General features: G+C 38.9%; 1 protein-coding gene across 1 annotated transcript; it reads right to left on the reverse strand.

The window, feature by feature from the left end:
* Nucleotides 1-11,123: 11,123 nt before the first annotated feature.
* On the reverse strand, nt 11,124-24,648 carry TNFRSF11B (TNF receptor superfamily member 11b). The gene is made up of 5 exons (XM_053467031.1): nt 24,561-24,648; nt 19,499-19,859; nt 13,921-14,115; nt 12,749-12,967; nt 11,124-11,520 (listed from the first exon to the last, which is right to left on the reverse strand). Exons 1-5 carry the CDS (start codon nt 24,591-24,593, stop codon nt 11,147-11,149), a joined length of 1,182 nt encoding a protein of 393 aa, XP_053323006.1. The 5' UTR covers nt 24,594-24,648; the 3' UTR covers nt 11,124-11,146.
* Between the last annotated feature and the right edge of the window lie 1,481 nt (nt 24,649-26,129).

A 26,129-nucleotide genomic window follows, 5' to 3' on the forward strand; every position in this document is an offset into this window, starting at 1 on the left:
GCGGTGCCAACATTCTGAAACTCTTAAAATCAAAACGTGAAAGAGCATCAGCTATTCAATTCTTCTTCCCCGCAATATGTTTAGCTTTTAACCCTATATTAAATGTTAAGCATAAATAAACCAAACGCCTCAACACATGTATAACCGGTAAAGATTTTGCTTTTAATGTATTAATTACCCATACCACACTCATGTTGTCGCAATTTAACAGCAACCTTTTATTTCTCCATTGACTACCCCAGCATTCTAACGCCACAACCACTGGAAATAACTCCAGCAGAACCATATTCTTGGTCCATCCTGCTTGCAGCCATTTATCCGGCCATTTGTCCACAGCCCATTTACCCTGCCAATATATACCAAAACCTGTAGCACCTGCAGCGTCCGTAAAAAACTGCAACTGATCATTGCTAACAAAAGCCTCCTGCCAAACAGTTGAGCTGTTTTTTCTAAAAAAAAAATTCTAAATTTCTAAATTTTTCTAAAAACAATTCCCAAACAGCCAAGTCTTCCCTAATTTGTTTAGTCACTCTTTTTTTCACTCTTTTTTCCCCGCAATACCTCTACCAATTAGCCTGGAAAAAACTCTGCCCATTGGAATTACCCTAGAGGCAAAAGTTAATAAACCTAACAATGATTGAAAACACCTAACTGTAACTTTTTTTAAACGTAAAACTAAGCGAATCATCCATCTTAATATTTTTATTTTTTCATCTGGTAATCTGAAAATCATTTCCTCTGTATCAATCTCTATCCCTAAAAATTGTAAGTTAGTAGTTGGATACACTGTCTTATCAGCTGCTAACGGGACTCCAAAAAATTCAGCAATAACCATGAAAGAATTAAGTAACTTTAAACATTCCTTACTACCTGCTCTACCTAAAAACAAAAAATCGTCAAGATAATGCACAACATATATTAAACCTGAAACTTGTACAACTGACCATTCCAAAAACGAAGAAAAAGCTTCAAAATAAAAACACGAAACTGCACAACCCATAGGCAAACACTTATCAAAATAGAAATCCCCTTTCAAACTGAAAACCCAATGAACAAAAACAAGAAGGATGAATAGGTCAAAGCCTAAACGCAGCCTCTATATCTACCTTTGCCAACAAAACATTCCTGCCCACATATCTGACCCACTTTAATGCGTCCTCAAATGAAGCATAATGTACTGGAAATTCAAATTTATTTACCTCGTCATTCAATGAGTTACCCTTTGGAAAAGATAAATGATGTATTAACCTGAAAGAACCAGACTCTTTCTTGGGTACTAAACCCAGCGGAGATAATCTGAAATTAACAAAGGGTGGCACCGAAAAGTGGCCCTCAAACCTACCCAAGCTTAACGCTTTCTTAATTTTTTCCCTAGCTACCGTTTTATTATCTGTTGTAGATTTTGAATTTTCAACCCAAACACAATCTTTTCCTTCAAATACCGGTAACCTAAAACCTTCAGAAAAACCCGAAGCAAGTAATTCAGCTTTCCGTCTGTTTGGGTATTTGTCTAAAAAGGGGAGCATTTTTTCCCACCTCACCGGCGTCTCCGCTTTTTTGAACTTGTGTTCTTTTGACTGATTTCTTGAGAATCATTAAAAGCCCAGCATATACCCTTATTACGCTGCTGAAAATTTTAAGGCCTCGTAATCGCTGCTGACCTTTGCGGAAGCATAGTGCTAATCCAAGTACCTACATCCTTCATGCCCCAATTCAAATTCTTATGCACGGATAACTTCTGTCTAAATACGTAATCGTAATTAAACCATGCTAACCCGCCAAAGTTTTTATAAGCCTCCAAGACCGACTCAAGATGTTGAAATAGACCAGAGCTCTTCTCGCTGTGTTTTTCACAATACACGCTAGCATACATGCAAAAAGCCTGTAACCAGTTGTTAAAAGGCCTAGCTACAGGTCTACGTCTATCGTCCTCTTTATCATGCTTGTTTAAAAATTCCTTTGAGGCAGGTAACAATGACAGGATATCAACATAATCATTACACCAAATGTTTTCTTTCAAAGCATTACTTAAGTGATACTTAAGTGATACCGCCCATACCGGTCCTGAAGTACCGCCGGAGCAGCTTTTGTCGAGGAGCGATTGCGAACACTGGAAAGTGGATATTGCTGATTTTAAGATGTTATATATATATATTTTTTTTACATTTCATTCCTTCCTGTGCCATTCTTTTTTGTTTGAAACTGATTTGAGTTCCCTGGCCTGAGAGTTGCCCTCACATGCGGGATACCCGCACCACGGAGGAGTAGAGCGCTGTGACACACAGGGGCTGTGGGTTGCTTCCCTTCCAGACAAAAGTCCACTCAGTTTAATATTAAACATGTTATGAATTAAGTAGCAGGATCACATGATCAAGGCACTAGATACATTTGTGGGTCATGTTGAGAGTATAGGTTCAATAAATAACGACAAACACCAATTGGATTTTGAAAGGCCACAGTTTTATTTATGGAAAGTACTGTGACACGTAAAACTTTATTCAAACTTTTAAAACATACATTTCCTTAAACTTGTGTAACCTCCAATCTTAATGTACGAACCGCCAGATTGTACCCTTTAGAATCAAGGAGGTTACAACCACCGACCGTGCGACAACTAAGTGACTTAACATCGATACCTCATCACAGGTAACTCACACAAACATGTTGCCGCGTACACCAACCACGAGCCGTAAAGCTGCACTAGCTCGTGGTGTAAACGAAGGCCCTCCCTTTCTCATGGGACCCTGCCCGTGGAAAAAAGGCCCACCATAACTCTCAATAACCACGGATTCCATACCTCAGATGAAAACCGCGACAATTTCACCTCGTACCATGAATAAACCAACCATAAAACCTGACGGGAACCTCAGTTCCCCGCCACACCAAAGAACCATCAGAAGAAACACAGGGAGGGTGGGAGGGAAACGCTTCTCTCTGCCTCTCCTTCCTGTTGTAAAGAAAATGGTAGAGGATCAGAGAAAAAGCAGCCCCATTTAAAGACCCTTAACCCCACCCCCACCATAAACCCTTGACCTATGGCAAACTAGCCATGAGGTGATCATGCCCCCCTAGCATGATCCAGGCCTGATCATGCGGCCCCTTCTTTGATGCTGTGTATCCGGGGCCCACTCTATGCATTTTCCCTTATTGTTCTCAATGTACTACATGTATTGAAGATCTTGACATTGTACTAAGTGATGCTACGAATGGAATGTATTCCCAATTCTCTGTGTGCGCAACACCAGGACGATTGCTTTACCCATCGCTATAATTATTATTCACTCTCCCCTATTGTAATAGCTCTATGGAGTCAGGGGTGCAATGGGGGTGCCATACATGTGTAAATGTGTATCTACTTATATTTTGTTCTTTTAGAACAATTTGACCCCTTCTTATTGGTGCCTAACATGTGAAATATTGCTTGCTTAGACATCCAGGGGCTTTTGTGTGCACGTCACTATTTGGTTTGGTATATATATGGGGAAAAGATGGGAAAGAACATATATTTGTTAGTGTTTAATCATATTTGTACTATTATATCATGTGACAGGCTTCATGGTTTCCTGTAAAACATCTCAATCTGTATGGAGATATTTGCATCTGAGTGACTAATCTCAACCTTTTGCTTTATTTTCTGTCATTTCCTCAATATAGATAAGTTCATTGTGTGTCAAAAGTAGAAAAGGTCAGTTTCTTACCGCTGGAACAAAAATCAAACTCTCTAGACACTGCTGCTGAAACAGTTGTCGTTTTCCATTCACCAAGATAAATTTATACTTTTATGCACATAAACATATTTTACTTACAGTATTTTTTCCAGTTTAAGGTAAAAGATCCTTTGATGAAGAATTCAACAAAACAAACCCATGTTAATGTTATTTAATTGAGTTTAGAAACATGATTATTCGTTCGAGCGCCGTAGCTTATCGCTAGACTTTTAACATTTTTCACCAATGATATGAAGCATAAATTCTTGGTTCCTCAATGAGGTTAGGAAATGTACTGATAATAGCATTACACAAATATCTGTAAAAATTATTCAAAAATCTAAGGTGGTTTCCTGATCTTATGCGATATTTTTATTGAGTGGGTGAGTATTATACATACCTTTGGCATTATTTTTGCCAGCAAAAGTGTAAAATAGGCTTCCTGTATAAGGGGTTGATTATGTAAATCTAAAAAAACACGGGTGTGTTGCCATAAGAAATAAAAGGAATTTTAAAAATGTTCTGTGATTAAGCACAAAGATTAAATTGAGTTGCTAATGTTTATTTGCTTAAAATATTATCTTCAGATATTTTCAACTGATTATCTCCCTCTCCTCTCTCCCATCTCAAACATGTTATGCCCTGACCTCTCTCTATCCACTCTCACATCTGCTTTTGAGGATTTACACCCAACTACTAACACTTATCTGACACCTTCAAAGTTTTTCCACCACTGCTGAACGTGGAAGTGCTGATGGAAGTCTCATTCTATGTATGAATTTCTGCACTATACATTAATGTTATGCCCCTACTTCTCTGCACTCACCCTTGTTAAGGAAACCTACTTTATCTCTTCCCTGTCTCATAACCCTAAACGCCTTGTCAATACTTTCAATTCCATTCCTTGCCTTATCACATCTGTATCTTCCACGAATCTTACTACCTGTGACTTTGACACATACTTTAATAATAAATTATTATTGTTATTGAAACTATAAGATGTGAAGTATCTGCACAGTGCCCCTCTTGCCCTTGCCTTCTCTCAGACTCTTCAATCTCTCCCTTTGCTACTGGATCTGCCCCATCCTCCTTCAAAAATGCTACCATAACTCCAATCTTGTGAAAGCCCCTACTGGACCCACCCTATCTGTCCAACTACCGTCCCATCTATCTAGTTCCTCTCGATACAAGCTTCTTAAAATAATTGTATACACCCAACCAACTACTCCAACTTTTTTACTTGACACTCTTCAATCTGGATTCCAGTCTTGACATTCTACTGAGACCAAGGTTACTAAAGTTAGTACTAGTAACCTACTAAATCCAAGGGCCACTACTCCTACTGGACCCTTCTGCTGCTTTTGACACTATGGACCACTCTTTTCCCTCAAACTCTTCAAGATCTTGGTCACTGTGGCACTGCTCTCTCCTGGTTCACATCCTATCTTTCTGATGATATCTCACGCTCACTGCCTTGGTTTCACCCTTGGCTCCGTCATTTCATTCACCCCTAACATCCATTCTGTTTAGATAAACTTCCATTTATGTACTATGTAACTATGTTTCCATCTTAAAAATATTACCTGCATTTATCCCTTCCTAATACAAGATTCCACTAAGGCTCTTGTTCATGCCCACATTATCTCCTGCCTCAGTTATTGTAACTCTGTCTTAGCTGGTCTCCCTCTTACCCCTATCCTCTTGAATGCCCTCCTCTGGTCTATCCCCTTGCCTTTGGTCCTTCAAAAAAAATATTCCCATGTTTAAGGAAGGCTGCAAACTTGCACGTTAACATCCTTCCAACCATATTATAATGTTTGACTAAATGCAGCACCACCTAAATTATTTGTTTGAAGCAAATTTTTCTCCCATAGATCTGTAACCCTATGGACATACTGTAGACCAAAGAAAGTTGCGTAAGAATGGTCCTCCTAGCATTCCATCTGTCAGAAGTGGTCTTCCAAGGTGGGAGAAGAGATCTCCTCTTGCTGTTTGTACCTAGAGTGTAGGACTTTAAAGCCTGACATTCTCCCTGCTGCTCGATGAAGCATGAAAAAATAGAACTGTGGGAAACTCCCTCCCGGGGAGAATCCTGGTCACAGGGTGCTGTAAAGAGCCACTTTATTCATGACCGCCACTTGAAGCACTAGAAGTCTGTCTAAAGTGGCACAGTCTTGTGATTTCACTCAAGTGTTGCTGATTTTTTTCCCCTTTTATTTAATTTCTTTTAGTGTGTGGTGCAGCTAGATGGCCAAAGTATCTGTAACCTTTAGGAAAGCGACTGGAGAATCATTTGCCTGCCAGCCCCTGTCTAAGCAGAACTGGGAGGAGAAGGGGAGAGAGAAAGAGGGGAGAGCTGTGAGGGGGAGAGTGAGTCTGTAAGCGTATTGCTTGTGTATGTATGTTACTGTATGGCAAGGGAAGAGAGAGTAAGCATATTGCTGTTAGGGTACAATGTTGGAGTGAGTATACATTTGTTAGTGTATGATATTAGAGTGAGTATATGTTTTAGTGTATGGTGTTAGAGTGAGAGCCAGATCAAGTAAGGTCACCAACCTGGGCGGGGGCAGGCATATTTCACTATATTATATATTCAATTTATATAAAAGCTGGCTAGGCCTGAGTCTAGTGAAACATGCTGGTAACTAAAATATCTTTTTAAAAATTAGGGGAGGTGGCGCCAAAGTTCAGAAGATTCCCAATGAGCAATTGGCTCCACTGTACATCATCTAAAACACTTTCTGGTAATTTTACCTCCCATCTTACCTCCCGTCTTACCGCCGTAGCATGTGTTTATGTAAAGGCAGAGCACTGGTCTATTATATCATATACTGGCATACTCTTTAAATACATCACTGGTTTGTCCCTTCATTTTTGGATGACTCTTCCACATCATCATAGACATGAATAGACCTATGCCTGTTGTATTAACCTCCAATTGCATGTGTTAAATGTTGGAGGGTTTATAATTAGTTAATCACATTTTATTACAATATAAGGAATGTCTTGCAATGTCGTAACCAAACTTTCGACCAAGAAGTGCGAAACGCGTCAAACGGTTGATCTTGTTCTGCCGCGGTGTGTTCTGTGCCACGTGAATGTGAATTAAATGCTTACAAACATTGGATTGACACACTCAGATTCCGTAGTTTTATTTCCTTCTTGTTGTCTTTCCAATTACGCACAGGGCATGGGATGGAGAAGGGGGAAACACATAACATTGGGGACCCCAACATATTTTATTAGAATATATAAACGAATAGAACCAATTGTAGCTAGCAGCCGCTGGAAGGACAGGATCAGGATGCCCAATGGCTGCAGTCTAGGGGAATTCATATTATTGTACCGGCTTGAGGTGTGAACCGTTCATTAATTTTAAGGACCGTGGTTTATCTGCCACACAGAGGGGTGTTGAATTTGTCGACCTGATGTTTTTTAAATGTTTTTCTTAACTCCAACTAAAATTTCGGACAAGGTTAATTAAATTGGCTATGTTTTTATTTGGTTGGTGTTAAAAAATGAAAGTGAGTAATACTTCTTTTTCTGTTTACACTGCATTTTGGACTTTGATGTGGAAATAAAAGGGAGAGGGGGATTAATGAAGCATTAAACAATAAACCCCAAGACAATATTACATTACTCCGCTACTTAGAGAGATGTATCTTTTGCTGTCAGCTGCAACTTTTCCCAAGTCATTAAATGTGTTATTCCTGTGAATAGATGAAGGATGAGTCAAATATGACTTATTATGATAGTTTGATGAAAAGTGAAAATTAGTTTCTGCGGGAGTTAAGGCAAAAAACTCACTATTTCTCCTCTTTCCTTAACGATTACCGAGGTCTACAGAGACACTATTCTTAACAGCAGTTTCCACTGTAAAGAAAATGCCACTTTCTGCAGTGTTTTTGGAAAGACCAAAAGTTTTTTTCTCATTTTTTTTCGCACCATTGAACAAACATCACATTTTAAATAGTTTATTCATAAAACACCCTACAAGAGAATACATGAATGTATCGGTTACCTAAAATACTTAAAAAAAATAAAAAAATAAAAAAATCAGCCCATAATAAATACTTTTAGGAATGTTTTTACATTGGACCACTTTATTTTCTCTGGAAATGTACAAATCAGCAAAATAAATGTATATCCAGGTAGCAGCGAACTTAATATATATACAATATGGGGGCCAGCTACAAACTTACCCTAGTTGTAAAACTGACCAGTGCATTGACCAGCACTTGTTTCTTAACACAGTGAGGGCATTTAAGCAAACATGGAACAGACAAAGCAGTCGGAGCGAATATCGTATTCAGATTTCGCCTGTCTATAGTTTCAGCTAGTTTGTCTTGTGCTGCTTTGGCAGTATATCATCTGGAACAGAAAATAATGTAATTGTTCTCTTCCTCTTATAATGTTCTACATTATAATGTTATTAGTTCAAATCAAATTGACCTCAATTAGATCAAGGACAAGTACTGGACTTCCCCAGAACAATACAGGAAGTCAAATAGATTTTAAAAAAATCCCTGAAAGAAATGTTCTTGCCAGCCAGACATCCTCATGAGAACAAATTTCATTAAAAAAAAAACCTTTAAAAGAATGGGAAGATAATCTTAGGATCTCAGGCTGCCGTTTAAATTTCATTAAGACCGAAGTTTTTTTTGCGGATTAGACATTTATCTAGACAGTATATCAGAACTTCTTAAATTAGATGTAGATGTTGTCTACATAAAAAAATGGATAACGTTGGTTTAATGTGAACTAAAAAGAAAAAAAGTGGACCCGTTCAGCTTCAGTTCTTACTAAATCATTATAGTTTAATTGGCATGCAATTAAAAATGTTTGATGGAACTGTTTTAAATTGTAAGCTACAAACAAGAGTAGCTCCCACAGGAGGGCTGTCACATTCTGGCCCCATCAGCTTTCCCCACAACATACACACTCTTGCACAAAAACATACACACTCATTCTAACAGACCTGTACACAAATACATTCATGCAACCACACACACATACACATACACATCCTTGCTAACACACACTCCTTCTAACACATACTTATACGTAAACACTCATTCTAACACTTTTACATATATTACACTTACACTGATGAACTCATGCTAACACATATACCAAAATATCACATGACCACATACAGTGGTGACCTCCAGGTCTACAGAAAGGTGTTTTATTATTACAAAATAAAACTCTCTTCTTTTAGGTTATACACACGCTGTATTATAATATGTGTGAAAAAAATATTTGTTTCTCATGAGACTACCTTTTCATTTTTCATCTTAGTGTTGTGAGTCAAAACTGTTGAATATGACAGAAAATGATACAAAAATATGTTAAAATAATGATTTAATAAATAATAATACAAAATGTCACACACCAGTAATATTAAGAAAAGCAAATACTCTTTATAATAGGATCACTTCTTTAAACTAAAGGGCAAGTATGTATCCTATTACATGTCAGTGCATTATTAAATGTTTCAGATGATTAAATAATGATATTAAAGTACTGTTCCACCCTGCTGAATATAACTTTGTTTATAGATAAATACAGCATTAAAATCATCATGAGTACTTTAGTATGAACAAACCATTCTTATAAATAATACTATAATAAAAAAAGGATTTCCTTCCTTCTTTAATCTTGGAAGCACTGCATTGTCATGTGACATAAAAAACAGACATTGATAGGTTATTGCCATATAAACTGAACAAGCGTTTTTAAAAAAAGTAAAACTACTTCTTGGCATACTATCTAATGAAATTGTGTTACGTCTAAGTGGGACAGCATATTTAAAGAACTCAAATCCCTTCCAAGCACATTAGTCTGTCGGGAAAAGTTGGAGAGAGAGAGAAAGTAAAATATATATAGAAAAAAAGAAAAGAGAAGGAGAAAGAGAAATACACTTTTTGAGAGCTAAGGTCACTAAAATAGAACACAATGTGTCAGACAATAGAAAAGATATTCCATTTGCGACTGTCTCTGTATACAGTAACTAATACACTCTATCTCATGTAACATTGTCTGGCACGTTCGTATTACTATTCTGTGCAGTCTCACCATCAAATCACATCTACTCCACACTACTGTTACTATTGTAAATGATATACGATATAAAAAAAACTTTCTACATTTGCTTGTGTAAATATACCATATAAAATGCTTTTTTTACATTTAAAGCCAACATGTGTTATTACTTTATTTGGGGAAATACTGAGGATTATACGCTCGGGATCATTAAATAAATAGATCAGCGTGATTTAATTGTAATAAGCTTATTAAAGTAGACATTGTATGAACAGCAGCCCAATGAAATCCTTAAATAGTGGAATTTAAATACTGCCATTACCATTACTCCTTGGCATTGTAAATACGGTGCCGCAAATCATACAAGTCCAGTGTAAAAATGTTGAGGTACGCAAATAAGATATTGTTAGCTTAAACACTGCAAGTAATGTACACGTGGAATTGTGCATCTGTCACAATAAACAGCAACATCAAGAAGCAACATCAGATAACCAAATGGAAACATTTTAAAGTAAAAAAGGAATTACAAAAAATAACAGTTTTGTTTTGTCTTTCTGTAAAAAAAGACAATGATGGAAACATTTTAAGACATCTTGGCCAACTATCGTTACATTTGCTCCATATTCTTTAACAACAAAAAATAACAAAATTATATTAATTTAATTCTGGTGGAAAACCAGAACTAATCTTACGCTTTGGTTCAATATCAATAGCATAATAATCTCACCAGTCCTGCGGTGGACCAGTTAAAAGAGGGCTGCTTCAAAAGAGAGTTTGTTTAAGAACCCATTGTCCAGATTCTATTGGCAATTTCAGACATTTTTAAAAAGCAATAATACATGTTATAGGAACATGACAGTCCTTCAATTACTTCCCTGACAGAGGACTTACTTAGACTTTAAGAGGACCTGTCACGTTCCACGTTATTCCCATTCCTAGTTCTTGCACCTATATACAGCATACAATCATAATTTATTTCCTACTCCGAAAGCTGCCATCTAGCACAAGATTCATATGCAGAATCAGCTAACACAATGGAGGTTTAAACACTAGGGGGGGGGGTCATGGGAAATCAAGGGCGATGTATTAAATGCCCTGGATATGCCTGGCTATGAAATAAAAGAACATGAAATAATATACAAATGTAACATTAAATAAACATAATAACCCAAATGATAGATGGATCTGAGTGCTAGGTTCACTCATCCTTCTATATCAGATGTGAAAGCCTCCTTTAAAATGTATTTTATTAATGTCATTTTATATATATATATATAAATTATGATTATTTCCTAGATAGCTGAGTTGTATTTCCAGTATTCCCGTTTAAAAACTAGGGGCACACCAGGCATTTTATGTAGCATTGTGTTGCCCACATCTCTGGCATTTAGGGGTTAATATAAGCTTTTTGTTGTTTTCTTTTTTTTATTACTAATAATTTCTAAAATAATTTTCTGGAATGCCCGGTACATTGAGTCACTGTTCAGAAACGTTTTCAGTCTCTTTACCCGTCTGCGTAATATTTTCTGCAGTTGGCTTGTTTTCAATAGGTTAAGGTCCTTTAAGGTGTTCCCGTCATTTTTTATTCTCCATAGGTTAAAGAGTTTTAAGATTTGTTTGGGTCGCTCACACGTTTTGAGAATGTTTTCCACATCTTCTTTTTCCAGTTTCTTTCCAGGTAAGCTTTGCGTTAAGTTCACCAGGTCCTTAACAGTGAAATTGAAGTTCCCGATGTGTTTTAGAACTCTGTTTTCGCACATTTGTATACCTAGAAGAGAATACAGACAACTACATGAGTCTGCAAAATCTGTAAAAACAACAACAGCAAGCCCTAATGGATATTAAAAATCAAATAAAACAATTAGTATATATTTTTTGTGAATTGCAAACATCGCATGGTTCCATTGGCTATACCATGTGTACTGTGGATATATACATACATATGCCTTGGGAACTCAAAACTCCAGACTGTCCCGGCTAATTTTAACAGCAAGCATGGACATATGGATTTTTAAGGCCCATATGTTTTATTTTAGTATAACTAATGCTATTTCTCTAGTGCTTGGGAACTAACTACCAAGGAATACAGTAGACTTGTAGCATTGTGACGCAGGGCTAATAATTTCAGAGCAATTGTGACTAATGTATTTTGTCAATGTCACGTGGGAAAGCAGGGAAGGTGGTGTGGCATGGGCTCCTCTCCCTGGGCATCAGATACTGCTGGGGAACCAAGGCACTGGTGGTTAATCACATGGTTCCCCACCACTACATCCTTATGTGATGCCCAGAAGGAGCTGCCAATGACACAGGTCTGACTTGTGAATTATTTATTAGTATTTTTTATTATTATTATTTATTGTTTTTTATAGCACCATCATATTCCGTAGCGCTGTAAAATGGCTAGACAGGACATAACAATTAGTATATACCATAACTATTTGAATTACAGAAACAACAGGTGAGGAGGGCCCTGCTCATGTATATTAGAATTTACTTTTATGTTTCTGGCATAGGAAATTGATTGACTAGTGCTGGCTTCGACACAATCAAAGAGCTCAGCTTCCCTGAAGTAAATGCCTTAAACTAGAAAAATAGAGAGTTTATTAAATAAGATTGGTTTTGTATCCAGTCTGCTGGGAGGGTAGGCTGTCTGCTGGTGCTGTTACATTATGTCTGACAGCAAGGCGGCAGGTATATTATTATTATTATTTATTGTTTTATATAGCGCCATCAAATCCAGTAGCGCTGTATAATGGGTAGACAGAACATAATAAGTAGTATATAACATAACATAACATATGGCTTCTGCTGTCAGAACACTGCTAAAACCATCTCACCACAAAGACAATCAGACTATCCACCCCGCAATAGCCTTGGCCTTTTAAACATTTGTCAATCGGGTCACTTGTTATCTCTAGCTTTATATGCTAAAAAGTGATGACAGCGGTTCCCTTTTAAGTCTAAATGTTTAAATAAAATAATAGGAGGGCTCCAACCTGGAAATAGCTGCTTGGAAGAAAAATGTCCCATGTTCTGATCCTTCCATAATTTAAACAGGTAAAAAGCATGATCTTGAGGTTCATAAAGTTGTTTAATGCATTCTATTTGTTTCATTGTCACCCTAGTGCAAGGCAACCACTCGGCTAGAATGCTTAGCCATTTCCCAGGACGGTCAGCAGCCGACCGAAACAAAGCTTCTTCACAAAGTGTAACGTCTGAGAAGAGAAAGTACACAGGTTTTAAAGGATTTCACAGGTCAACAAACCAAAATTGTAAAGATTAATGATAAATATTATATGTAGACTCAAACCCAACTAAACACAAGTGAGAAGTGAAAAATACAGACCACAGGTGCTTTGATTTTTTTTTTGCTGAGAAGATGACAAATACACATTAAAACAAAAATTGTGTTTAAATAAATTCTATAAACATAATGTCCCTAAAGCAGACAATTATGTCAAGATTTTTACAAGTGACAGTGAGCCAAGGAATCTCATGGTGGATTAAAGTGGATATAGAGGCAATAGGTGATTATTGTTGACCTTATTTGCATGCGCCTACCCAGAATCCCTTGTGGTTGTGGCAGCACCATGAGATTTCTGAGGGAAGAACAAGCCTTCCGGCTTGTCTGGTGTCTGTAGATGAGTGTTTCATAATACTTCTACTTACCCCTAAATTTTAGTGGAAGGGTTTTCCATCACCTTTACCCACCATAACTTATGTAATGGTTTTACCTGAGTAACAATAATATTGATATTTACTGATCCTCTAGAAGAGCTAACGTCACACGGCTCGCTGTGTTCTCTCTCTATATATATACATGACTAGTCTTTTAAATAATCTGCTTTAAAAAGTTTGTTTGCTACTGGTCCAGATTACTTCTAATGTATAGGAATATTTTAAAGCCCTATCATCAGTTATTTGATTTTATTGTAGGATTTTTTTAGATTAACTGTACATTCCATGAAATTAAACATTGTGTTGAATAGCAATGCTTCTTCTGCTTCATGCCCATAGTTATAGGAGAGGAACAGGGGAATTACAGGTTATGTTCTGGCCGGCTTCTAACCTGAAAGAACCGCTGTATAATATGAAAGTAGGAAACTGTTCGCCTTTTAGAAACCTGAATTTAGAACTTGCCAAGAACTGAGAACCAAGCGACGCTTACCTATTTCACAGTGATATGTGGATTCTTGCGTGTGTTCCTCACATTCTGCATCTTGCTTAGAGTGTTTCTTGTTAATCATTTTAAGACCAAGCTTCTTGCAGTCTGTCTGTTTCTGGCAAGCAGCATTTGCTGAAGTTACATTAGAAAACGTTCCTTTGGGACATTCACCACAAACTGTGTCACTGTCCGGTGTCCCTAGAGAAAAATATATCAGAGTGACATTGCTAGTAGAACAGGAAAAAAACGCAGAATTAAATTATGTTTCATGATATCGTCATAAAATACAGAATAGCCTGGGTGTTAATTACAAAATAGATATATCTTTCTTGATACATCCCATAACCCACTTTGTTAGCTGTCCTCGAGGCTCATAGCTTTTCATTGTAAATTCCTCACCTCTACTGGTAAACACTTTTCAGACAGTAACCTCTTGCTAGCAAGGACTTCTACTATATTTGTGTGTCTTTATATTTGACATCAATATATACCCCCTATACATAAAAAAGGGCAATTATAAATTAGTATTACCATGTATTTAAATTCAACATGTTCTGCAAAGATTCCCTTACTTTTTTGAGTATGATTACTCCTCTGTAACATCAAATTAAGTTAAGTGTCCATTAGGTGATGTTTATGTCCAACAGAGTGTTCTATCATGTTGCCTTGCTATAAAAAAAGTATTGGCCAATTTATTCTATTTTTTGCATACTTCTCACGCTTAAATGTTTCAGATCGTCAAATTAATTTAAATAATAGACAGAGATAGCCAGAGTTAACACACAATGCGGTTTAGAAGAAAAAAGCTACCTGTCCCTATGTGAAGTGCCCACTTAAATCAACCAATTAACCAGATTTAAATAATAATTGGGTTCAATATCACTAGACACACCCAGGCATGATCTAAACATCAAGTAAATAGAACCAGTCTTGCCAAGTGAGGTAGACATAAAGGTCTCAAAAAGCAGCACAGGAGATCACAAACAAACTCAGACTAACGTATAAAGAGCTGCAGGCCTCGCTAGCCTCAGTTAAGGTCAATGTTCATGATTCCACAATAAGAAATAGACTTTGCAAGAATGGCATCCATGGGAGTCACAAGGCGAAAACCACTGCTGGCCAAAAAGAAGACAAAGGCTCGTCTCACATTCGCCAAAAACATTTTGATGACCCCAAAGAATTTTGGGATAATATTTTGTGGACTCATGAGACAGACATGGGTACGTTACATCTGACGTAAAGCTAACATAGCATTCCACAATAAGTACATCAGCCCAACAGTCAAACATGGTGGTGGTAGTGTGATGGTGTGGGGCTGCTTTGTTGCTTCAGGACTTGGAAAATTTTCCATAATTGATCCAATCATGAATCCTGCGTCCTGCTCTCTACCAGAAAATCCTGAAGCAGAATGTCCGACCATCAGTTTGTGGCCTAAAGCCCAAGCACAGTTAGGTTAGTTAGGTTATGCAGAAAGACAATGATCCAAAACACAAGCAAGTCCACCTCTGAGTAGCTCAAAAGAACCAAACTGAAGGTTCTGGAGTGGCCTAGTCAAGGTCCTGACTTGAATCTGATTTAGATGCTGTGGCATGACCGTAAGAAGGTAGAAGTTCGAAAACCCTCCAATGTGGCTGAATTAAGACAATTCTGCCAAGAAGAATGGACTAAAATTCCTCCACAGCAAAGTAAAAGACACAAACTTGATACCAAGTGTGGCACAAGAAGTTTAGGGGTTTAGGGGGGGCAATTACTTTTTCATATGGGTGATACAGGTTTTGATCAACTCTTCAATATCTTCAACAAATGAAGTGATAATTTAAAAGCTGCATTTGGTGTTTAATGGGGTTATCTTTGTCTTATATTAAAAATGAGTTGGATGATCTGAAACATTTTAATGTGACAAATAAGCCAAATTAGAAGAAATCAGTATGGCGGCATATGTAAGGGGGCAGTTGGTCCTAGAGAGCGGTGGCAACATGTGTAAAAGTAAAAGACACATAACAATCAGACTAACATCTGACTAACAGACCATCAGTGGGATAGTTTGGCAGTATGACAGGACTCCGTGCGATCCTGAAGACTGGGGTGGAGTGGGGGAAAATGTAATACTAGCTGTGGACAGTAGGTGGCAACAAGAAATTGAAGGAAAAGTAACCTATAAGCACACTATTCATACGCATTTTATTGTTTTACTCATGGGATTGGTGGGCACAGCACACTACTCGTCGGGGATACATTTTCCAAATGCTACGCCCTCCCTGGCATAAAAACTTGTTTTGCAGATCTTATAAAGGCTGCTGTTTATTTATAATGTGCTCTAGAAACACAGATTGCCATTTGGGCTAAAATGCAGAGTGACTCAATATTTAAAATTGATCATCATGTCCATAAATTTTACTTTGTGTAAAAACCCTTCCTATCAGAATGTAAACCCCCTAGTATGTACTATTACGGCCCTTAAAATACCTAGAACTGCCTCTGCTGGGATCTATACGAAAATCACTGACAAATCTAATTGCGCCTTGACTAATAATCACAGAAAAACTTTTTTTTCAAGACAAATCAAGACAGTTCTTTTGGATCCAAGACAGTTGGTGAGTACTGCTGGATAAACTCACCAGGCTGAGAATATACTAATGTATAGTTAATGCAGTGATGCAAGGTAAGATGTTTCATCATACCACAACTCAATATTTAGTGAATGACCCTAGAGTTGTTTCAGTTTGCGCTGTATAGATGGAACTAATGTCTTACAGCCATCCAGTAAAAATACATATACAATTATCACTATGCGTTCCACGGCTAACAAACTGATTGTGCTTGCGCTGATTGTTCTATATTTCTCATTCCATTTTTTTTAGCAATGTTGTACCAGGTTGGTGACAGGTTAGAGAGTTATTTAGGAATATACTTTTAGGAGAACCACTTGAAGGACATCATTGCCTTCCCATGAACCCTGACCTTAGAATGCATGGAATAACCAGACTTAAGACAAATCAAGGGAGTTTGTAGAAGAAAAATTATCAGGGAAACTGGTGGGATCTGAATATGTATAGAGAGAGGGGGAGTAATAGAAACATTTAAAAACATAAAGTGAGAAAAGTATTACTTTAAAGGAAAGGAGATGTTAGCACAAGTGGCCTAAAACTAAGGGGTGAGATGTTTAGATACAATATATAGACGTTTTACTAAGAGGTAAGAGGCTTCCAGCACATGTGGTAGATGTTAACATGGTTGAGGAATTAAAACATGCATCAGGTCCCGAGACCATGGACTGATTTTTACATCAAGAAAATGAGCAGACTAGATGGGGCGAATGGTTCTTATCTGTTGTCCAATTCTATGGTTTTCTGGGGTTGGAAGGAGGGGATCCAGCTGGGGAGGCAGGGATAGCTTGAGTTGAGAGTGGGGCAAACCTTAAAAGTAGGAACAGGGGAGGGTTCGAGATAAATATCACTCCACCCGTGCAGAGACTAAACACTGCCCCGGAGGTTCAGAAATTCCTGGAGACTCCAGACCAAAACCAGAGATCTCCAGGGCAGGTCAGTGATATCCAGGGGAGGGCTGGCAGCCTAAGGCCTGGGGGGCAAGTCAAGTGAAGTGGCTCCGCCCCCTCACACTCACCTTTCACCCCTCACGCTGCTCCCATCACTATGCGGCCATCAGACTGCTGGAAAACTTATCTAAACGGCCGCTGGGTGCTGATGCCACCGGCCGGAGCTACTTTAATCCTTTTTTTTATTTATTTAATATGCCGGATCGGCTTGCCATATTAAAAATAAATAAATAAAGTATTAAAGTAGCGCCGGCCGGCAGCATCAGCACCCAGTGGCCGTTTAGATTCGATTTCCAGCAGTCTGATGGCCGCATAGTGATGGGAGCAGCGTGAGGGGTGAAAGGTCAGTGCGAGGGGGCGGAGCTTTCACCCCTCACGCTGCTCCCAATAGCGCTACTTTAAATAAAGTATTAAAGTAGTGCCGGCCGGCGGCTTCAGCACCCAGCGGCCGTTTAGATTATATTTCGGGCGGCCTGGGGGGCAATTGCCCCCCGGCCCAGCCCGCCCCTGGTGATATCCCACACCCGCCTGTCACATAACGCAACAAACAATGAACAAAAACCCTTAAAAGATCTGATCTGACTTCCTTTTCTGCCGAAATTACTACCAGTATTTTTTTCATACAAATATACATCGTCTGGAGGTTATCACCAACAGCAGTTATTGCTGGAGATTTGCCGTTGTAAACTTAAACAACTTCAGAAAACTATCACAAACAACGTTCTCCTCAGAGAGTAAAGAAAAAACAAGCTTCTTCCTTCTGTAATTACAGATTCGACAAAACCCTAAACTACATAGCAACTCAAAAACAGATTTTGGATATTTAAACAACATCGCAAAGTACATATATATAGCAATAAAGTGTTTGGGTGTTTTTTAAAAAAAATAACATTTTGTCAAAAACATGTAACCACTTTAAAGAAATAAAAACACGGGTCAACTTGGTGTCATTTCCTTAGGACATTGGCAGGGCAGCTGAATGGTATGTGTCAAACTGTACACAAATATTTGGGAATCCCTTACTTTTGTTTTGAATAACAAACGTACAAAAACTCCAAGAAAAAACTAGATGCTGTCACCAGTTATTGTCCGTAAACACATGCAATACTATAATTTTAGGTAACATAAATATTGTAAAACTCTTAATCATAGTTATGTGACACATCACATTTTAAGTATCTGGGTACCTTCGTCAGTGCTGACCTGGACAGAATATTTGAGCTGAACTTTGACCCCATATTGGGGTGATTTCAGGGCCGGCCTTAGGGGTGTGCGATGCCATGGTTGCAGGGGCGCCTGACCGGGACTTAGATTAAAGCATCGTTTTTTTTTTTTGTTTTTTTTTTAAACTTTATTTAACATCATTGATGTTAAATAAAGTTTAAAAAAAAAAAACCGATGCTTTAATCTAAGTCCCGGTCAGGGGCGCCGAGCGGTTGCTCGTGAAGTTCTCGGCAACCGCTCGGCGCCCCTTACTCTCCGTGACTCCGTCGCGGTGCCAGCATCTCATGTTGAGCGCCGGACTATACCGGCGCTCAACATGAAATGCCGGCAGAGCAAGAAGACGGATGCCTCCCGCTCTTACCACAGGACTCCGGCAACAAGGTAAGTGGGGGGGTAGTTTGAAGGGGCGGGGGGGGTAGTTTGAAGGGGCAGAGGGGGGGGTAGTTTGAAGGGGCAGAGGGGAGGGGTAGTTTGAGGGGGAGTAGTTTAAAGGGGCAGAGAGGGCGGGTAGTTTGAAGGGGCAGAGAGGGGGGGTAGTGAGGGGGGGCGCCAGAGGAGTAGTCCGCACAGGGCGCCAGAACGCCTAAGGCCGGCTCTGGGTGATTTCACAGGGTGGGCAGTCCCAAGCTTCACATGGCTTGGAAGGATCAACATGATTAAAACATTCTGCCAAGAGTCCTATATCTTTTTAGCAGCCCCCCCCAATCCCAATATTGCAATATTCACTTGTTATACACAGAATACGTTACATTTATAAAATAATGTGAAAATGCATCTTATACATCTAAACCATAGACATACCAGATTTTAACACGAAAAATCCAGGAGGACATTTCCTATGAGGTAAACAAAATTCTAATTCCAAATAATGGCCTTCCGTGCACTCGCAGACCCTGCTGTGAGTACCGTTGCATTCTTGCTTCTCAAATTGAAGTTCCTTGCACACTGTACTACAAAACGTGCATTCTTTATCAGAATTCCACGTATCAGCATAATGATTGAAGGGACATGGCGAGCACTCTGTTTTCTCCTCTGTGGTACAGTCGTGTTTTACGTAGGTTCCAGGAGGGCACTGGTCGCAGAGCAAATGTTGTGATGTTGGATAGTCGTAATGGCTGTATTTCCGAGATAAACCATCTTCAGCAACAGAGACGTGAAAGAACTGTAAAACAAAAGCATTTCAACATTAACGATAATTTAGAATAGACAATTTTAAGCTCAGAACTGGGATTTTACCCTTATCAGTTTGAAATGCGTTGGCCTTCCTTAGCTTCTCAATTGCATTCTAACCAAACCTGTTTATCCTTTGTGTGATAACATTAGGGACAGTGTAATCTATCTGCATGTGAAACATACTTGGAAATACCTGTTTTAGGTTTTTTTTGCTTTCGATAATGCAAGTGTACTTTTTGTACTAAGTATGTTTATCTTGTTTTACACATGCCCACAAACACAATGGAACCCTATGCACATTTGGTGAAGGATGAGGGTATTTCTTCACTGTTGGCGTAACCAACAATATTGGGAGACCTCTTTTAGGACATGGTTAGTAGAACAACCTATACGATATAGACATTAACATATACTGTATGCGTAAGACCAATTGGCATACCTGGAAACTCTCAGGGTTTTGCCCGGAGATTCCAGGTGAAGCTCCCTTTCTCTGGGTCGCCACTAGAAAAAAGGGTTGTGAGAGTTGCGCCCCACTTCCAACCCCGCCATGATGTTTGCTGGGCCAGCCCCGGAGCTGACTGGTGGTAAGTATATCAAATGGGCGAACACATCTCCTCCATGCATAATAGTCTGGAAGGGGATGTATATGGAGAAATCTGTAGATGTTTCTCCCATCCCAAACTACTGACCTATATAAATAAAAAGTCTTGCAAAAAAGTATCTACATGAACCCTTAGAAGAAATCCTTTTGCCTGTTCCTTAAACTTTGAGTGCACATTTTTCAAGTCTGGTCTCATCCCTAGAGCTAAGTACTTGGGGTGCACAACCATATTCCATAGCACATCTCCTTGCTTTGGGATCTGTAGTAGTGCGGGCAGTGCAACATATCTGAGGTCAAGAAGCAGCCACTAGGTTATTAAACCAATATACGCTGCTAGCAGGAACATTACTAAATAAGCATGGCTATTACTTTAATAGTGATAAATACCCTTCATTATTAGTATTTTTGTTTCTTAGCGAAAACATTACAATAAGTATTTAAACATATTTGAAAGCTCATGCATTTCCCTTTCTGAATTTCCTTTGGTGGTACAAATAAGATGAATGGACGTATTTTCCTTTACATGTTATTGTGAACTCCGAACCTGATACTCAGATCTTAGTATCTACATCTGGAAAACCAGGAAGACAAGGTGGATGGAATGCTTCTTATCTATCATCAAAAATACAAAAATCCTTTCCGCATACATTCTAGATGACTGTGAGGCCCAAATTTATTTATATTTCTTGATGGTTTGTAAAATAGGCATCTTCTTTTGAAGCTCACACAATAGTTATATTTCAGACAGCTGTCACGTAAAATGTTGGCCTAAAGGGTCACTCCAAGAAGTGGTGCCCCAAGAAGCGCCCTTAACAATGGATGCATATGATGGCACCTCAAACCCAAAAGAGCTGGCTAACTAGCAATGGCTATATCACGTACCATTGCAAATATATGGGGGTATGGAATGGGGTAAAGTGTCCTTTTAAAAAGAGTCCTAGATGAAACAAAATGGCCAATAATATAAAATCAAAACACAATGAATTTGTGTACATTTTTAAGATGTATGTGTAGCACCCCTCCACTTTGTCATATATTTTATTGCTGCTAATGATGGGGTTGCCCATCTGCCAGAACTCAAAATGGAGGAGTTGGTTGTTCATCCCATAAACAGGGCATGTGAGCATCTACCCCAGCTAGACTTTCCCTGGGTTTTGTGAGAGGAAGCAAGAATGAATGATCCCCACAGGCTGGCAGAACCCAGGACAGGCCAAAAGCAAGCCCTGGCTCTATTTAAGTGCTTCATGTGTAAGATATACCCCTATAGGTATATAGAAGCCCTCCATCCTGTGGCTGCAGAGTGAGTGCTCTGTCCACTGAATGCTGACCATTGCAGAAGAGCAAATAAGATTTCTGACGTCTGGTGAGAAGGAATCTGTTATCTGTCCGTGTGACAGAGTGGAGGACACAGATCTGGTAGGTCAGCCATTGCACTCATACACTCCACTGTCCTGGAGGCAGGCCCCCCTCGGAGACAAGCGCTCATTACCTGTGTGTTGCTATAATTATATTTAAAGGCAGCGCCATCTAAGGGCCCACCACATGCACCACCCTTGTACTAGAGTTGCTAGAGGCAATGTGGAGGTTGTTTGGGCTCCACATTCAGGGGCTGGGTAATTGGATGAATTATAGCTGTTTTCACCTTTGGCGGTCCCTGAGCCTGACCCCCTCCACTATCAGCATCCTCAATGCAGTAAAAGGCATGTATCACCATTTAAGAAACATAGTGCCATGATATTGTGTCATATAAAATGGCTTGTCGTGCAGGACCCTTTAAAGCAGTCTATGGAGGCTCCATTGTGTAAATGGGCCCTGTTGTTCAGCGGGCACCGAGGGGCTTGATAGCCCAAGAGAGCGAGCTGCCCCCACAGTTTTGTAGCAGGGGAACTGCCGCTCACCTGGACCTGCCACCCTAGTCAACCTAGGCCAGGATATATTACTGCTGATACTACTGCTGATCTTAATACACGTGCCTGCCGGTCATTAATAGTGTAAAGGGTAGTAAAAATGAAAGAGGCTGGTGGTCAAAAGCCTGGCCAAAGTGGTTACTTCATTATGTGCTCTACTCAGAGACTGTACTATGTACTAGAAACACAGAATACATTTAATTCCCCTCAATGTATTAACGCACGAATGCTGTCAACATTTATCTGGCACTGGTGACCGGCAGCGGTCATGGGTTCCTGCGGTGCCATAGTGACATGTTCAAAGTGGGAAAAGGAAGAGGTCTCTGGAGGAAAGCCTGGGTTTTGTTGAGACAAAACTATGTGTGTATATAAACAGGCAAGCCTGCCATGGTGGTTACTGGAACCAATATTTAAACAGGCAGGGGATCAATCTTCTACCAACTCCACAATTACCCTTAGTGTGCGAATGCATGGCTCTTTTTTTTTAGTCTTTCGATATCAGCACAATAAATGTTCTGTGGTCTGTTCGATATACAGTAAGACCCAGTTTGACCCTTTCAAATCAGTTTTTTTTTAGCAATCTACCAAAGTAAAGCTTGAACCAACTAAAGAAAAAGTCAATACCCCAATACAAATGGAGGTGCCTTTATTCCCCCGCTGATGGCCTCTATTGCAAAATATATTTCCCATGCAGCATATATGTTTAGCCATCTCTCTGCAGGTGATATACTCGCCTCCAGTCAGAACACTGCATGTGAGGGTCTTATGAGACCACTGTGCTTATATGTGGAAAGCTCTCCCATTGATCTCAATGGGAACACTTTCCTGGCAAGGAACCATGGAGGACGAGGAGGGCAGCTGCTACATCAGGTAGGTGCTTTTGTTTGTTATTTAGATGAAGTGTCAGGGACATTGGACTGTCCCTTCAAGCTATAATCACATGTTCTTTAGAGAAAACTTCTGTATAACAATTAAAGGTTTTGATAAGCACATAAGGGCAGGGAAATGGTATCTGAATCAGGGAATGACTGCTTTGTGTTCAGGAACACGGTGTGTGGTCTGTTTTCATGTATAGACCATCTTAGTCTTGTTCTGTCAAACTTCAGAAACAAAGGGTAAAGAAAAAAAAAGATTTTCAGGTCTGATTTCTTTCCATACTAAATATCAAACACTGGACTGGAGATGAATATATTGGTGATGATTAATCCATGAATCAATGATCAATTCACAAAAATGCTCAAATTGATGCACTAACCTAACATTTCTTGAGGTTTTGAGCCTCAAATAAATGCCACATGGCTTTTTCTAATCCGTTCCCAAAAGTTGTTTAGTTACATTCACATGAACAACAGTTCTTTCTTTATGAAAAAAAAATCTGAACAATTTTCGAAAATCAACAATTGTGGCATATATGATCAATATACCCCGACGACGATAAGCCACAGAGCTTTATTTTCTCTTTAAACATCAACCTGTGCGTGTTTGCTTTACATTAATGTTTTATGTTGGGAACTTCTGGGAAGTAGGGGAAATCCAGTCTTAGTTAAATTGTTACTTTAAATAGAGTTTTATTGATTTTTCGCAAAGCCTTTAAAACCATTAAAAAAAACTGTGTCGATTATACCTTTTCTGTAGCAAAATTTTCAGTTTTGTAACATTGAAGCAAACAATCCTTCTTTCCAACGTTTACTAATTCCAGCATAAATAGTTCACTTATTCAAGCGTAATCCGTGAGTATTTTAATCTAAATAGAGCTCCCTTCATAAAAACACCAGAATTGTTTACCAGAATACATTAGTGCAGTCTGAATGAGTCCATGCAATGTTATTTATCCCATTGATATAATAGTTCTTTGACATCAAGCTGCTGTACAGAGTGACTGTTAATATATCTAACTATTAGTGTTAGCATATTTATTATTATTATTATTATTATTATTTTTAAATATTACAAGCAGAAGAGTAGGATCAACAGTGATGGGTCAGCAGATGGAGTGCTGAATGCTATGGTTCTTTGGACAATTGTAAAGCAATATGATTTAAAAAAAAAAAAAAACAAAAAAAAACAATTGAAAGCACTCAAGATGTTAGCATATCCACCTAAAAAAACAAAACCATTTCATTTTGAGTGCTTGTTGATAAGCTATACAGAAAGTAGCCAGCCACAGAAAGCGTGTACTCACCACGAAAAGCGTGCAGCTAATGATCCTGTACATTGTGGTCAGCAAAAACCCCACACAGTCAGGAGCACACAATGCTCTACTGAACAGCTCCTAGGACCTCCCTCAAAATTTAACCCGACTAGGTTTTATATAGACCCCAGAGCAGGAAGTTGTCTGGATTGTGACGAGAATTTTTTTTTCTTTCTTTCTTTCATTTTTTTTTTTTTTTTTTAAAGAAATTATGTGTGTACCACAAGTTCTACTTTCTGTAATGCAGTCAATGATTGAATGAGAAATCGTGTTGCAGGCTATCTTAGTATTTCATATCTTTACCTATTACCTGTTTTGGTTTTTGCCTGCTTAAGCTCTTTTTGATATGTTTTCCTTAGTCAGCAGGTACTGCCCTAACTAATGTGGAACTACTGCTCTCACAATTGTCAGCCAGGCGAAAGAAATAAATAGAATAAATAGCTAAATTCCTCTTCTCTGATGTAGAATCACATTATTATTATTTTATTTATATAGCACCAACGATTTACGCAGCGCTGAATACAATACATATATTCAAGGGGTCTGACAAGACTAGAACTCACAGATTAAGACAAACCGATACATTATGTGGAGAGAGCCCTGCTCGCAAGTTTACAATCTTGAGGGTAAATGTTAACTTAAATGTCTCTTATTCAGTTGTTGGTGTTTTGTTAAAAATAATACAGTTTGAGGAAGTGTTGTTTTCCTCACTTTTTAGAGGAATTTGGTAGTAAGTATAAACAATATATATTACGGTAAGGAATCTTAAAATATCGTTTAAGGCTTATTTTCATGTAAAATGCATGTTGGAGATCACATTGCATGGGTTCTAATGCTTTTTACAGCATTTAAATCTATGTGCACATTTTGGTATTGGAGCTAGAAAATGACACTAATCTAATCCTATAATTTATTCCCAGCTGAAATAAAAGTCATGCACATGGGTCCCTTGGGTGGAGCAATTGGAGAGCATGGTAGGCCAATGCTCCATTCCCTCTTCCAGTGGAAATTCCATGCCGGCTTATACAAGAGGCTAGAGGTCTGCATGATCCGGCCTCGGATTCCTATAGGGCCTGCATCAGGTGCTGGGCATTAACCCCCCCCCCAGAACCTGAGATCAGGTGAACTATTGTGGGAAGAGGAAGTTTCCCTGAGCTCCCAGGGCAAGGAGGGGCCCTAAAGAAGACCATCCCTGAGCCAAGTGAGGCGATACCTGCCTAAACCATTTGTGTGCTGTCTGGGGGGAGGTTTCCCAAACCCTGGCTTAGCTGGGTCTAGCTGGGAGTTCTAGTTAGTCGGTGTTTAGGCTGATCAGTCTGGGCCAGCATAGTACAGCTAGAGAGGGCTCCAATTGGGAGCTAGGTTTGTCTCTTTTATGATTTTTCTGTTCTGGGATGAAAACGTTTGAAAATAAGTCAGTGTTCCTGAGCCTTATTTTCCTAGAGGAAATATGCATGCATTTATTGAGATATTTATAAATAAATGTATGAATATGGACCTAACCTCCTTCATCACTGGATTTACACTAATCACATTGGTATGTGGTTATTATGGACATTC

The sequence above is a fragment of the Spea bombifrons genome, chromosome 5, assembly GCF_027358695.1.
Source record: "Spea bombifrons isolate aSpeBom1 chromosome 5, aSpeBom1.2.pri, whole genome shotgun sequence".
Classification (NCBI taxonomy): Eukaryota; Metazoa; Chordata; class Amphibia; order Anura; family Pelobatidae; genus Spea; species Spea bombifrons.

Bases quoted from the DNA above. Each gene is read 5' to 3' on its own strand.
- TNFRSF11B (XM_053467031.1), bottom strand. From the start codon at position 24,593: ATGTACAGGATCATTAGCTGCACGCTTTTCGTG. The intron at 12,968-13,920 runs GTAAGCGTCGCT...TTCTCTTCTCAG, and splicing joins CACATATCACTGTGAAATAG to ACGTTACACTTTGTGAAGAA. The intron at 11,521-12,748 runs GTTGGAGCCCTC...ATTCTCTTCTAG, and splicing joins TTCCAAGCAGCTATTTCCAG to GTATACAAATGTGCGAAAAC.